At 34.3% G+C, this 14,611-nt stretch overlaps 2 protein-coding genes across 6 annotated transcripts in view; both read left to right on the forward strand.

Moving 5' to 3' along the window:
• Positions 1 to 1,773, forward strand: part of pkp4 (plakophilin 4) — a 91,728-nt gene extending 89,955 nt beyond the window's left edge. For all 5 annotated transcript variants that reach the window (XM_030124870.1, XM_030124868.1, XM_030124869.1 and 2 more), the window contains one exon: positions 656 to 1,773. In XM_030124870.1, the coding sequence (XP_029980730.1) occupies positions 656 to 901 (246 nt within the window). In that variant the 3' untranslated portion in view covers positions 902 to 1,773. The remainder of the gene's footprint in view (positions 1 to 655) is intronic.
• Positions 1,774 to 5,601: 3,828 nt separating this feature from the next.
• dap1b (death associated protein 1b) lies at positions 5,602 to 14,611 on the forward strand. The gene is made up of 5 exons (XM_030125487.1): positions 5,602 to 5,758; positions 7,090 to 7,186; positions 11,517 to 11,580; positions 11,662 to 12,235; positions 14,132 to 14,611. Exons 1-4 carry the CDS (start codon positions 5,689 to 5,691, stop codon positions 11,776 to 11,778), a joined length of 348 nt encoding a protein of 115 aa, XP_029981347.1. The 5' UTR covers positions 5,602 to 5,688; the 3' UTR covers positions 11,779 to 12,235; positions 14,132 to 14,611.

A 14,611-nucleotide genomic window follows, 5' to 3' on the forward strand; every position in this document is an offset into this window, starting at 1 on the left:
GACCGTTAACTGTCATATGGTGCCAACAGCTAAAATTGCTTGAGGGAAATAAATCGATTTCATATCAATCCGACATTGACAAAGATGAAAACGAAGGGAATTTTATCCATAATTTTTATACATTTTAGTTAGTTTTGTAAACACACAATACAGTTTCAGTTAGTCATCGTTTTTTTCTTTTAATTATAGTTTTTATTTATTTCGGTTAACGAAAATGTTTTTACAATTCTAGTTTTCGTCATTTCGTTAGTTTTCGTTAACAATAATAACCTTGGTTGGTTTGTTTGTTTGTTAACACTCTAGCAGCAAAACTATTGGTTGAATTCATACCAAATTGGGTTTACAGATTGCCAGTGACCCAGAATAGATGTGGTTACATTTTGGGAAAAGTAGGTGAAAGTTAAAAATGTATGACATTTTTAAATCTTTTTTTTCTCCCATTTACTTACAATGGGCAAAATTTCAAATTTCTATAAAGACATCAGTTTTGTTTCAATTTACTTGAAACTTGGCACATATTTAGAAATATGATCAAATAAAAATAATACAATAAGATACAGTATGTGTGTGTGTGTGTGTGTGTGTGTGTGAGGGAGGGGGTTTGTTGAGCCTGGCACCACCTGTTCATGGATTCCATCTGTTTGTTTCTTTGCAGCCTATGTATTATACAGAGGATCCAGGCAGGAGAAACTACGATACCTACAGAATGTATCTCCAACATCCACACGGCTATGATGACCCGTACTTGGAGGAGGTCATCACCTACCCGCCCACAGTGGACTACAGCTCCCAGACTCACGGACTGAAAACCACCACCAACTATGTGGACTTCTACGCAAGCACACGGAGGCCTTCGTACCGGGCGGAGCAGTACCCCGGCTCCCCCGACTCCTGGGTATAGGCGTAGAGAAGCTGCCCCCCACCCCACCCCCTGTGTTTCAGTCAAAAAAAAAAAAAAAACAACTAATTCTCATTTTGGGGATGCAGAACAAACGCTCGTCCAAACTGGGAGGCAAGCAGCCCAGAGGAGGAGAAAACTGCGAAACATTTTCATGAACTTGGCTTTAGAAGTGTGTTTGTTTTAACTTGGATGTGTGCGTTTGTGTTTGTACGAAGGGGAGTTCAACTGAGCGACAGCAGATGGAAAGATGGGATGTGTGCCAAAGAAGGAAATCAAGGAATGTTTTTTTTTTTTTTTGTTTTTTTTGTTTTTTTTTTCTAAATTATTTTCCATTTAGTAGAGAAAGGTGGAATCGCGCCGGGGGTTGGTTGAGGGACGATACCAGACACTATTGTGTGAAACGTGCGTCCTGCTCTCGTCTAGATGTTAGTTTTATTTCCTTTATAAAACTCGTAGCTGTTAGAGCATGGTGAAGGTGTGAGTCATGTCAGCGAGGGTCCGCGGGAAGAGTCGAGATGGGAAATGTGTATGTGCTGAAGCCAAATGGATCATGAACTCATATCTGTAAAAAGAACAAAAAAACTTCAAACAGTAAACTAATAATGTTAGATTGTACAGGGGGATCCAGTTGTATCTGTACTTAATGTTGAAGCTGTGTAATGCCATGGAGTCTTGTACATTTCTCTCATTTTAATGTAAATATAGAAAAAGCAACATGTTACACCTGGTTTACACTCATCAGCACTGGTTAAAAGATGAACTCGTGCCATGTTAAATCTCTATAGATATATAAATATGAAGAAATTATGTGGAAAAGATGGCATTATAACACAACCATGCGGAAATAATAAAAGGTCAGTTTTGTTTTTTAATCACTTTGTGTAATTGAATCTTTTTTTTTTACAGTTAGTCTAATGAACTTTTGACCTGAAGTCCAGCAATAACCAAAGGACTCAAACACTTAACCCTTTGTAAGGCATAGGGATGTAACGATTACCGGTATAACGATAAACCGCGATAAAATTGCCAACAGTTAGTATTACCGTTTAAATTCTAATTATCATGATAACCGTGTTTGATCACCGCACTTTTAGGGGAGAAAACGCCTATGTAAAGATCTGCTTTTATGTCAAATATTTGAGTATAGTTTTAATTTATTACAACTTTAATTGTATATGCCTAATATTTGGAACTAATATTCACTTTTAAAGTCTTTGAAAAGGTTCGTTAAACATCTGTGTGTTATTTATGCAATAAATTATATACATTTTTCAAATCGGATTTAAATTTTTTTTGTGTTTTTTGGCCTTTTATGTTTTCAAAGTAGGTTAAAGTGAAAAAATAATAGACAGCTGATATAAATGAAGTTGTGCTGAAAAAAAATATCCCAAACATGGGTATAGTAAACATTTGTTTATATAGTATATAAAGGCAAAATCAAAAGGACTGAAAAATGGACAAAATAGACTCAGACCACTAAGGGTTAATATTTGAATGTTTCTGCCAAGAGAAAGTACATTGTGCCAATTATTTTTATTTATTTATTTATTTTCAAAATCCAACTTGGTTAAATTATTTCAGTGTGTGTATTAGTACTTTTTGAGCACAATTTCAACAATACTGCGATAATAATGATAATCCCAAATAATTTTGGTTGCAATAACCGTGATATGAACTTTTCATATCGTTACATCCCTAACAGGGCACTTGTTGAAATACTCTGAAATTCAAAAGTTCAACCTTTGTATGTTATTGGACATCATCATCTCCCTCCTCTTGCTGTAAAACATCCGAGCAGCACTTGCTAAAACGTAAACACATTCAATAAAACAACTGTTACAGGGTCATAAACTGATAGAAGTTACTCATATTCACTATTTACAGCTTCAAAATATCAATAAAATCTATCTGCATCACTGTAAAGTTTTATAAAACCAACATATTTCTGGACGTCACTGAGGAACGGGATTGGCCCCATATTTAATGTTTGCAGAAATTACCAAAAATAGTCACTTGCCTGATAAAGGGTGAATAAATATATCATGTCAATAGTTCAGGCTCTGGTCGACATAAAACTACACATCCAGATTGTATGAAAGGAATCAGTTCAACATCAACAATGACTCTTTAATTTTAGGCTTTTATAGCAAAATATTCAAGCTTAAATGGAACCAGAGTAGAAGGAAAGTCCAAAACAAGTGGTGCCAGGCACGATAAACCCCACCCACTCGTATGTATTTCACCCATTATAAGTGAATAGGAAGATTTAACTTTGACCCACCTTTTCCAAAATATAATCACATCTATTCTGGGTCACTGTCAGTCTGTAAACCCAGTTTGGTATGAACTGAACCAATAGTTTTGTTGTTAAAGTATTAACAAACAAACCAAACCAGAAACAATACCACTTGGCCCCCCTTCAGGAGGGGGGGGAGGGGGGGGAGGGGTAATAACAAACCAACACACAATATGTAGTAACAAGTGGTGCCAGGCACAACAAACCCCGCCCCTTGCACGTATTGTAGCTTATTTTGGCATCGATCAACTCTTTTATCCATATTCAATATTTGTTAAATATAAAAATAATATATGTGCCAAGTCTGAAGTAAATTGAAACAAAATTGATGTTTTTATAGACATTCGACTTTTCACTCATTATAAGAAAATGGGGAAAAAAAAGATGAAAAAATTTTACAAAAAATTTCCAAAACAAGCGATCACTTAGATATTTAGCAGAATGATGTCTGAAATCAATCTCTATATCGCTGCAATGTTTTAAGTAAATGGAGTTAAAATTGATGTTTTTATAGTCCATTATAAGTAAATGGGAAAAAAAGAATTGAAAAATTCATTAAAAAAAATGTAATTTTGACCTACTTTTCCCAAAATGTCATGAGATCTATTCTGGGTCACTGGCAATCTATAAACCAAATTTGGTATGAATTCAACCAATAGTTTTGCTGCTAGAGTGTTAACAAACAAACAAACAAACAAAGAAACAAACAAATCAAGTCACAAACAATACCCCTCTGTGCTCTGTTGGATGGATTCAGTATAAACATCTCAAAGCTGAAACAGGCATTTTTTTTCCTACGTGCTCATACTTAGAGTTCAAACCTACACCTGCAGGTCTGTCTGTTCTGTTTCTTCACACATCAGATATTACATCGAAGCTGAAATAATCTGACTGGTGTCCTAAAACTCTGGGAGTACTTTCAGTCCAGTACCTGCTGCTGCTGAAAAGCTGAACCTGCATTTTACTGGAATTATTTCAGTGCACTGGTAGAATTAGTGGTTCGACAGTAATTCAACATGTCAGATCAGTAGATGCATAATGTTCAGATGAAGGTCCTGAATGCAGATCTACTGTTCTCAGTCTGCACATGCTGTTTGGCCGCTGCTACAGCAGGAGGCGCTGTACGCCGCAGGTGTGTTCATTATAAACCACATCTGCTTTAGACACAAGAAGCACCAGGGCTTTGATTCAAACAAGTGGGATGTGGTTTTAATGAAATGTGACTGACTGGACCTGGACAGAAAAAGAAAAAACACAGAAAAGTATTTTATTTTAATCTTTAAATATTCAATGAAATAAAAAGTATTGTGTTTCTTTTCTTTTTTCCCCCAACACATTTAAGTATAAACAGATGAACCATCCTTAAAAACAGACTCATGTTCAAGTATTTTATTGCAAATTATTTACTTCTGTTTCTTTCTTTCTTTCTTTCTTTCTTTCTTTCTTTCTTTCTTTCTTTCTTTCTTTCTTTCTTTCTATCTATCTATCTATCTATCTATCTATCTATCTATCTATCTATCTATCTATCTATCTATCTATCTATCTATCTATCTGTCTGTCTGTCTGTCTGTCTGTCTGTCTATGACAGCAATAATAATAATAATAATAATAATAATAATAATAATAATAATAATAATAATAATAATAATAATAATAATATAGATGATGATAATAATAATAATAATAATAATAATAATTCAATAGTAGTATTAATAGTAATAATAAAATAAAATATGAATAATAATAGTAGTAGTAATCATAATATTAATAATAATAACAATAATAAAATATAATATAGATGATGATGATGATGATGATGATGATAATAATAATAATAACAATACTAATTCAATAGTAGTAATAATAGTAATAATAAAATAAAATATGAATAATAATAGTAGTAGTAATAATAATAATAATAATAATAATAATAATAATAACAATAATAAAATATAATATAGATGATGATGATGATAATGATGATGATAATAATAATAATAATAATAATAATAATAATAATAATAATAATAATAATAATAATAAATATTTATCCCAATTAAATAAGGAATAAATGTAATTTTGCATGTATTTAAAGTGACTTTTTGTGTTTTTTTGCTAAATGCATATTAAAAAACCATTTAAAAACCTGGATTTTTTTTTCTTTCATTCTTGATAAAATCCTCGCCATGAGACATAAAAAAAAAAAAAAGAAAAATGACACAAACGCCTTAAACGGACCTGAGGGTTAATCAGAGTGTTTCCAGTGTGTGTGTGTGTGTGTGTGTGTGTGTGTGTGTGTGTGTGTGTGTGTGTGTTTTTCGTGGGTAAAAGCCCCTGGTGGGTGAACACATGCCAGGAGGGGGCGGGGCTCTGGCTTCTTCCTGTCTCCACGCAGGACGTCATCCGTGTTGGGCATAAAAACAATCTGAGTGAGTGGGCGTTCGGTCGGAGCAGATCTGCGGCTGCATTCTCCAGCACAAGTTTAGGAAAAATGGTGCAACAAGTCTCCAAAGCTGCAGGGAAGGCCACCTATGTCCTGAAAGGCGGACATCCTCCTGCAGGTAAAATTCCAAACTCCCACTTCCACGATCTGCTGTGGTTTTGTTTTGGTTTTGTTTGTTTTTTTTACTGTTCGACAAAGTTGCAGATTTTGACGCATCAGCGACTCCCGTGCAGCTTTTTACGCGTTTATTTGCGCTTTTTCTTCAAATTCTGCGTATTCTGCTGTGCATGTGGGATCACTAGAATAGTTCTTTTTGCTCGGAAGTTTGCACCACGGATTCACCCACTTGAGTTGTTTTTTTGTGTGGGTTCAGTTAAAGTCACACTGTGTTCTCATTGGCAGCCTCTCAAAGGATTTTCCACGCATTGCAGTTGGAGTCGTGCAACAATGCAAATGTGTTCATACTGAGCAAACTCTGCTTTCTTATGCATGGTGGGTTTAAGGGGTTTAATATTCAGACAAAAGCTTTGAACCAGGAGCAAAAACAAAAAAAACAAAACAAAAAAAAAAAAATCAAGCTCTGAACCAGGAGCAAAAAAAAAAAAACAAACCCAAACCAAAAAAAAAAAAAAAAAAAAAAAAAAAAACAAGCTCTGAACCAGGAGCTAAAAAAAACAAGCTCTGAACCAGGAGAAGAAGAAGAAGAAGTAAAAAACAAGTCTGAACCAGGAGCAAAAAAAACCCCACACCAAAAAAAAAAAAAAAAAAAAAAAAAGAAACAAAACAAGCTCTGAACCAGTAGCAAAAAAACCCAAACAAACAAAAAAAACAAGTTCTGAACCAGGAGCAAAAATAACCCCACACCAACCAGGAGAAGAAGAAGAAGAAAAAAAAACCAAGTCTGAACCAGGAGCAAAAAAAAAAAAAAAAAAAAAACAAGCTCTGAACCAGGAGCAAAAAAAAAAACAAAAACCCCAAACCAAAAAAAAAAAAAAAAAAAAAAAAAGAAACAAAACAAGTTCTGAACCAGGAGCAAAAAAAAACCAAACAAACAAAAAAAACAAGTTCTGAACCAGGAGCAAAAATAACCCCACACCAACCAGGAGAAGAAGAAGAAGAAAAAAAAACCAAGTCTGAACCAGGAGCAAAAAACAAAAAAAACAAGCTCTGAACCAGGAGCAAAAAAAAAAAAAAAAAAAAAAAAACAAGTTCTGAACCAGGAGCAAAAATAACCCCACACCAAAAAAAAAAAAAGAAACAAAACAAGTTCTGAACCAGGAGCAAAAAAACCCAAAATAAAATAAAACAAAAAAAAATCTCTGAACCAGGAGCAAAATCAGGTCACAGCTGCAGACTCTCAGACCTAAACATCCCAGTCTTTCTGTATATTTGAATGTTGCACATCCCTAATGCAGTTGAATGAATTCCAGTAAATGTTTGTGTCGACAGTGAAAGCTGGAGGGAAACGTGTGGCCAAGAAAAGTCTGGAGGAAAACACCAGCCATGGGACTGCAGAGAAGGAGACCAAGAGGTCTGACAAACTGAGGTGGGTCATCTGAATCTGCACGGAAACCTAAAAGACACACAAGTTCACCCTGAAAGGCAACTTCCAAAGGATTATTTTTACTACATTTATCTTTTTTTTTTTTTTTTTCACTTTCATTTTATTGAAATTTTATAACCACACAGTCACAAAAGACAAACTTTGCTTGAGTAGCAACACTGAAATCCACATAATTCAGTCCTTCTACCGTTCCAGGTTCTGTAATCAGTCCATTTGTCCATTTTTGTCCATTTGTCCATTTGTGTCCATTTGTCCTTCTTGTAGTCACAGTTTTACGAGTTATCTTTTCCATTGTTTGCATTCCTTCAATAATTGTGATCCATTAGTCCTTTGTTGGTGGTTCTGTCTTTCCCCAGTTTCTTTTAATAGCTTTTTTGCAAAGCCACTAAAAGTATCTTAACCAAGTATTTATCATTTCCAATACACTTTTATCAGACAAGTTACACAAATGCAGCTACATTTATCCTTTAGCGACTGATTTATCATCATTTAGTGTATTATTATTGTCTGCATTTTGGATTTTTCCGTTAAAATCTGCTGTTATCTTATGTTTAATTCACTGATCTTGTAGATGTTCATTGAAGCTCAGAGTAAATTCAAATTCAAAGGTTATTACATCATAACAGAAGAATTTCAGCAAAATATATCATTAACTGAACATATGAACAAGCAAAAACCACTGTCATTTTTCACACTACAGTCATGGGCCAAAGTTTTGGGACCGACATAAGTTTTGTTTTGGATAAATGTGCTGACCAAGTTAATGAATGAATGAATGAATGAATAAATAAATCCATGTGTTTCTGGGCTACATTGAAGAACAATTACAGGCATTATATAGGTTTCATAGACTTATGTTGACAAATGAATCACATTTAAAGGAGTGATATTTAGCTTTTTTAAATGGAATTATGAATTTTAACCTTTTCATGCATGAATTATGAGAACCTTAGTCAATATTTTTTTCTTAAGTGATTTTATTCTTGTTTAGGCGTGAAAAAAACAATGCAATTGAAATATTTTTATGAACCTATTTTTCATGGAGTTACAAAAATGTCCACTCAGTTGGACACCATGTGTTTAATTTTTGAAGCAAAGAAACATGTATTTAAAACACATCATCAGAAAGTGATACACTGTGTGAAAATTATGAAATAAAGACATTTTTAATGCTGTTAATCTGATATTTTGTCATATTTTAACATACTGTACTAGTTATTACTCACTTCATGGAGATAATTTGCAAAAAAAAAAAAATGTTTAAGAAAACTGTTAATTACAGGCTAATAACAATTAGCAATTGATTTACACTAAAACCTGTTACTGCAGATCAGGTTTACCAAGAACAGCAGTAACAGTATTAATTGTAGTGTTTGTGATGATGCATAAGCGTCCACTGTGTTGGCTGATATGGAACTAAAACAAGAAAACCCATGAATATACAAGAGAACAGCTGGAGAAGAACTGTCCACTGGAGTTACCAGTATGCATGAAAGGGTTAAAACATTTCCCTGTGGTCTGCATAAACTGTAAATGCTATGCTTGGGTCTAAATTCTTCATTAATTCAACTCCACAGGTCCATCTTTAACCCTATTTCTGATTAATGACACCAGAAAGGTTGTTTTGAGCGCTGGCCCTTTAAATGCACGAGTCACTTCAGGCCCCGCCCCCTCCAGGTTGTTGGCTGTGCTGTTCTGTCCCATTCAACCAACAACTGAACATTTTAGGAAATCAGCTCGAAGTTTGGACATATTTTCAGTTTTTACTACAACTGCTGCTGCTGACGAACAATTACGTCGTACTCGGAGAAATATTCGTCAGAAGTCTTGACCTTATATGTGCAAATGTCGTGATGTAACTAGTTATAGATGTAAAAAATTAAGCAGGAATTGAAACAGGTTGTAGAAATCCACTCGATTTTTGCTCAAATGAATATAAAAATAGTTTTGCAGCACCTGGAGGGTTCAAATTCAAACTTTTTGAACTATTAGGGTCCCCAAATACACAAAAAAATGAACCAAAGACTAATAAAAGTGGGTTTAGCAAAATATGAGCCCTTTAAGTAAAGAATCCATTTGCATTATTCATAAAACATGGGTTTTACTGGTGAATCAATGTTGCAGAAGATGATGTGTCTAAATGGGTCATAAAGCTGAGAAACTGTATTTTTACTAATTTTTCATATGTATTAATAGAATTAATGGTTCAAAACTTATTAAACATTTTGGATCAGTAAATGCTTTGGTTGACGGTGACTGTTTAGGTTCTTAATGAGCTGTTTTCATTGATGTACTTATTTAAATGGAATGTTGGGGAGGAAAATCTGTTCAACATAGCTTAAATACTATTTTTGTATACTCGTGTGTCTCCTGTTTTCTACTTCCTTCTCCTCTTCTGTCCCTCTTCCTTCCTTCCTTCTATTTTTCGTTGTTTTCTTATGTTTCTCGGGCCTGTGCGACCTTCACTGCAGTTGATTTGTGCAGCGAACACCAGAATCCAACCAATAATGTGCATCTGTGTATCAGTAACATTAGTGGTTCTAAAGCTGTTAAACATTTTATATCAGTGGATGCCTTTGTTTGCTGTGGCTGCGTAGGTCTTTGAGGGTTCAACTTATCGTAAAAACATAAAAACAAGCATCTACAACCGCTGTCATTTGTCAAACACTGGTGAATCAATGTTGTAGAAGATGGCGGTGTTTGTAAATTCACGACGGAGGCTCTGAACGTCCAGATGGTTATAACTGAGGACGATGAAAAGATGACAAACTGTATTTTAACTGAATTATTTACACGTATTGATCGGATTAGTGGCTCAGAAGTAGATCAGTGGATGCTTTTGGTCGATGAGGTGTTTGAGGGTTAGCCCTTTATAAGGTACTCAGAGAAGTACTCTGACTACTCTATTGGAGGACATAACAAACTTTATTACTTTTGTGACTATTTTCAAAATCTTTTATTATTATGTAGAAAAGTTACCATATTTGGTTCCTTACCCATAAGTGGCAAAAATAAATAAATAAATCCAAGAAGTATATATAAAAAGATTAGGGCTGTCAAAGTTAATGCATTAACACAGATTAATCCATCATCATGATTAATCTGTTTTTTTTAATAAACATTTATTTATTATTTTTCATTCATACAAAACTTTAAACATCATGAACATCTTGAACATGGCAGAGAAAAAATAAATACATAAATAACTAAATGAATAAATGAAAATAAATATATATAAATAAAGCAAAATAAATACATAAAATGAAAATAAATAAAATAAATCTCAAAAAGATGTGACAAACATTAATCTGACAGCATTATATAGAAACAGCTGATTAAATAACATAATAAATAAAACTTAGGTATAGAGTTGAAATAATACTATACATGTACATTCCCACATCAAACAAAATGTCCCAATTTGTCACTTACTCACTACCCCTTCATTATCACCACTCTTAATTAAATCCAAAAACATCTTCCAAATGTTATAAAATTCCGAAGTTCTCTTTTTAACCGTATATGTCACTTTCTCGAGAGCCAAAGTTGAGGTTAAATTATTTAACCAGGAGTCAAAAGAGGGGCGACCAATATTTTTTGATTAATCTGATTTTAAAAATTAACACCATTAACCCATCTGCAGCACAGAATGACTCTGAACGTCTCTGCCAATGCATCTGCATGCAAACTATCCAAACAAAAAAGATGTGAATAACCTGAAAAAACAGAAATTTATGAAGAAAAATAAGAAGAAATAATAGTTGTTTTTTTTTTTAAAAAGTGATCAATATTATGCCTCAACTTATGATTTATACATGTGCATTTCAGACCAGATCTACCAAGGCACAAAACGGGGAGCATATCGTTAAAAATGCACTTATTTTTCTTTAGATATTTCAGGTGGTTCCTATTTGTTCAGGTTATTGATGTTTTATTATTAAACGGTATCAGAATTTAATGTTCTTTGCAGTAAATCAAAGAGAAAAAATTGGTGTTGCCATTATTTACAGGCATGATGTCATATTACTTTTTTCACATTAAACCAAGAAGAAAATTTGGAGTCATTATTTCTAGGTTATTATGCTGTTATTTTTGAGTTTGACGCCCTTGACTGTTAATATCTTCTGCACTTTGTAAATTCATGCCATGGGCCGGATTGGAACCATTGGAGGGCCGGTTTTGGCCCCCGGGCCGCATGTTTGACACCTGCAGCTTAGACAAACTCACACTGGTGGACCTCTAGGTGTAAGACTGGAGGTTTATTACCATCATGTGTGGACATTCTTCTCTGAACTGTGTGATTTTCCTGCAGGTCCTTTACCGCCTCCAGCAGGATTCAACCAGCCAGTGTCCTCCTGGCAGGAACTCTGGACAAGGTAAACAGTTAGTTAGTGGAACATCTGAAGTTTAACACAGACTTGTGGGTAATAACCCCCCCCCCCCATGTGTCTCCACAGCTCAGCCATGACTTTCCAGAGACGCCGGTGAGCGTGAGACACAGCAGGGTCCGTCCTGCCGTGGAGAAAATCCACTCCCCTCGACCTCACTGCATCCAACAGCCCAAGAAGTACTGAAAACACATCTGACACCACCCTGTTCAGTCGACTGTGAAAGACAAACAGGAAGTGGAAGCCACACCACACCAGGCGTTGTCTGAAGAGTCGGTGTCGATAGGACGCTTTCGTTTTGCTTTTTTTTTTTTTTTTGTATTTCTAGAAAAGAAGATGCACTCCTTCAGACAGTGATGATACTATGCACGAAGTTAATGATGCTCTTCTAGTGTTGATAGAGAAATGTAGGACAACAAGTGGCATTATGTGGGTCTGAGTATGTGTAAAAGGGAGGGTTTGGGGTGTGGATGGTGGAGATTTTGACTATTTAATGCCTGGCACTTAAAGTTTAATAAAAAGGAACGGCATTGCATCAATAGATCACTGCTTTTTTTTTTTTTTTTTTTGCATATTTCCTGTTGGGCTGCTTTGGCCACAAGGGGGCAGCAAATACATGTTAAACCCATGGAGTAGATCAGAGGTGTCAAACTCATTTTTGTTCAGGGGCCACATACAGCCTAATATGATCTCAAGTGGGCCGCAGCAGTAAAATAATAACAGTGACAAAACTAAAATTAAATCATGTCAATGTTTACATCTATAAAGTTTCCTTAAAAATCTGAATAACATGGGCAACTTGAAATGTCTTAAGAAAAATGGGTGCAATTTTAACAATATTCTGCCTCAGTTTGTCATTTACATGTGTGCATTACAACCAAGGTTATTATCGTTAACGAAATGACAAAAACTAGAATTGTAAAAACATTTTCGTTAAATGAAATAAATAAAAACTATAATTAAAAGAAAAAAACGATAACTAACTGAAACTGTATTGTGTGCGTACAAAACTAAAACGTATAAAAATTCTGGATAAAAATTGCCTTTGTTTTCATCTTTGTCAACATCAGATTGATACAAAATTGATTTATTTCTTTCAAGCAATTTTAGCTGTTGGCACCATACGATATTTAACGGTCCGTCACTTCTCATCACTTGTGGTTTCCAGTCGTCTTCTGGTCCCCACTCTACCTGGAAACATGAAGACTAAAGTTGGGAGAAAGCAGCAGAGTCCTGCCTGGGATTTATTTGAATACGGTGGCAAAGATGATAAAAGATATGAAAAAACTAAACTAAAACTAAGCATTTAGAAAATAAGGAAAACAAATAAAAACTAGCAAACCTGCTCTAAACACTAACTAAAACTAAGTGAATTAGAGGGGAAAAAAAAGGTCAAAACTAAATAAAACTAAACTATAATGAAAAATCCAAAACTATTAGAACCTTGATTACAACTTACTTTACAATTACAAAAACACAAAATATTTACTAACAGGCAAAATATTGGTAAAATTGCACTTATTTCTCTTAAGACATTTCAGATTGTTCATATTTATTCAGGTTATTCACATTTTTTGAAACAGGAAAGTTTATCGATGTAAACATTTTCATGTAATTTTACCTTTTTTGTCCACTTCAACAACGAGAAAATTTGCGGTTGTCATTATTTATAGGTTACTACGATAGTATTTTACTGGATTGACCCACTTGGTTGACAGGTTTACTCATAACTACAAGATATATGATACAATGGTTCACATGTTGCATATGTCAGTGCATTATACTATATTTACTGTTTGTCTGTATGTGGCAAGGTTATTATCGTTAACGAAAACTAACGAAATGACAAAAACTAGAATTGTAAAAACATTTTCGTTAACTGAAATAAATAAAAACTATAATTAAAAGAAAAAACAATAACTAACTGAAACTGTATTTTGTGTTTACAAAACTAACTAAAACGTATAAAAATTATGGATAAAATTCCCTTCGTTTTCGTCTTATTCAATGTCGGATTGATACGAAATTAATTTATTTCCCTCAAGCAATTTTAGCTGTTGGCACCGTACGATATTTAATGGTCCGTCACTTCTCGTCACTTGTGGTTTCCAGTCGTCTTCTGGTCCCCACTCTACCTGGAAACATGGAGACTAAAGATGGGAGAAAGCAGCAGAGTCCTGTCTGGGATTTATTTGAATATGACAGAGAAGAAGAGAAAAGATATTAAAAAAAAAATAAAACTAAGCATTTAGAAAATAACAAAAACTAATAAAAACTAGCAAACCTGCTCTAAAAACTAATTAAAACTAACTGAATTAGAGAAAAAAAAGTCAAAACTAAATAAAACTAAACTATAATGAAAAATCCAAAACTATTAGAACCTTGGTATGTGGAACCTAAATTAAAATGATTCTGACACCATTGATTGTTAATATATTCAGTGTAATTTTTCTATTTTACAAATTCATCCTAGGGGCCAGATTGGACCCTTTGGCGGGCCGGTTTTGGCCCCCAGGCCACATGTTTGACACCTGTGGAGTAGATGATAAAATGCAGCTCATAAATATATCCTGGAATTTAGTGTTAATGAGCTGGAAGGACAGACCGAGATGGACGGATGGACGGACACGTGGGTTCTAAACACAGTCCTGCTTCCCACTTGACATTCTTCAGAGTGTTTACGTTAAGGCTTTGGTTTTACTACATGTGCCCCTGTGGTGTTAGTGTTAGAGGGTAAACTCTGATGGGTGGCTCAAACACAACCAGGACACGTCGTCTAAGGTGAGGGTGAAGTTTAAAGCATTGTGGGTAGTTTCCAGATCCTGCGTCTTGGAATTTCTCGTGATAATTAAATGGATCATGTGTAATAAGATCATCATGACTCTCTAACGTCACATATTTCCTGTTTAATTCTGATTTTTATGAGCAAAAAAATGAAATGCTTTGTATAACATGTAGTTCCAAAAACAAAACGAATGAATTAAACAATACATGGATAAATAAAACACTTTTACCAACA

The sequence above is a fragment of the Sphaeramia orbicularis genome, chromosome 21 (genome assembly GCF_902148855.1).
Source record: "Sphaeramia orbicularis chromosome 21, fSphaOr1.1, whole genome shotgun sequence".
NCBI classification, from domain to species: Eukaryota; Metazoa; Chordata; class Actinopteri; order Kurtiformes; family Apogonidae; genus Sphaeramia; species Sphaeramia orbicularis.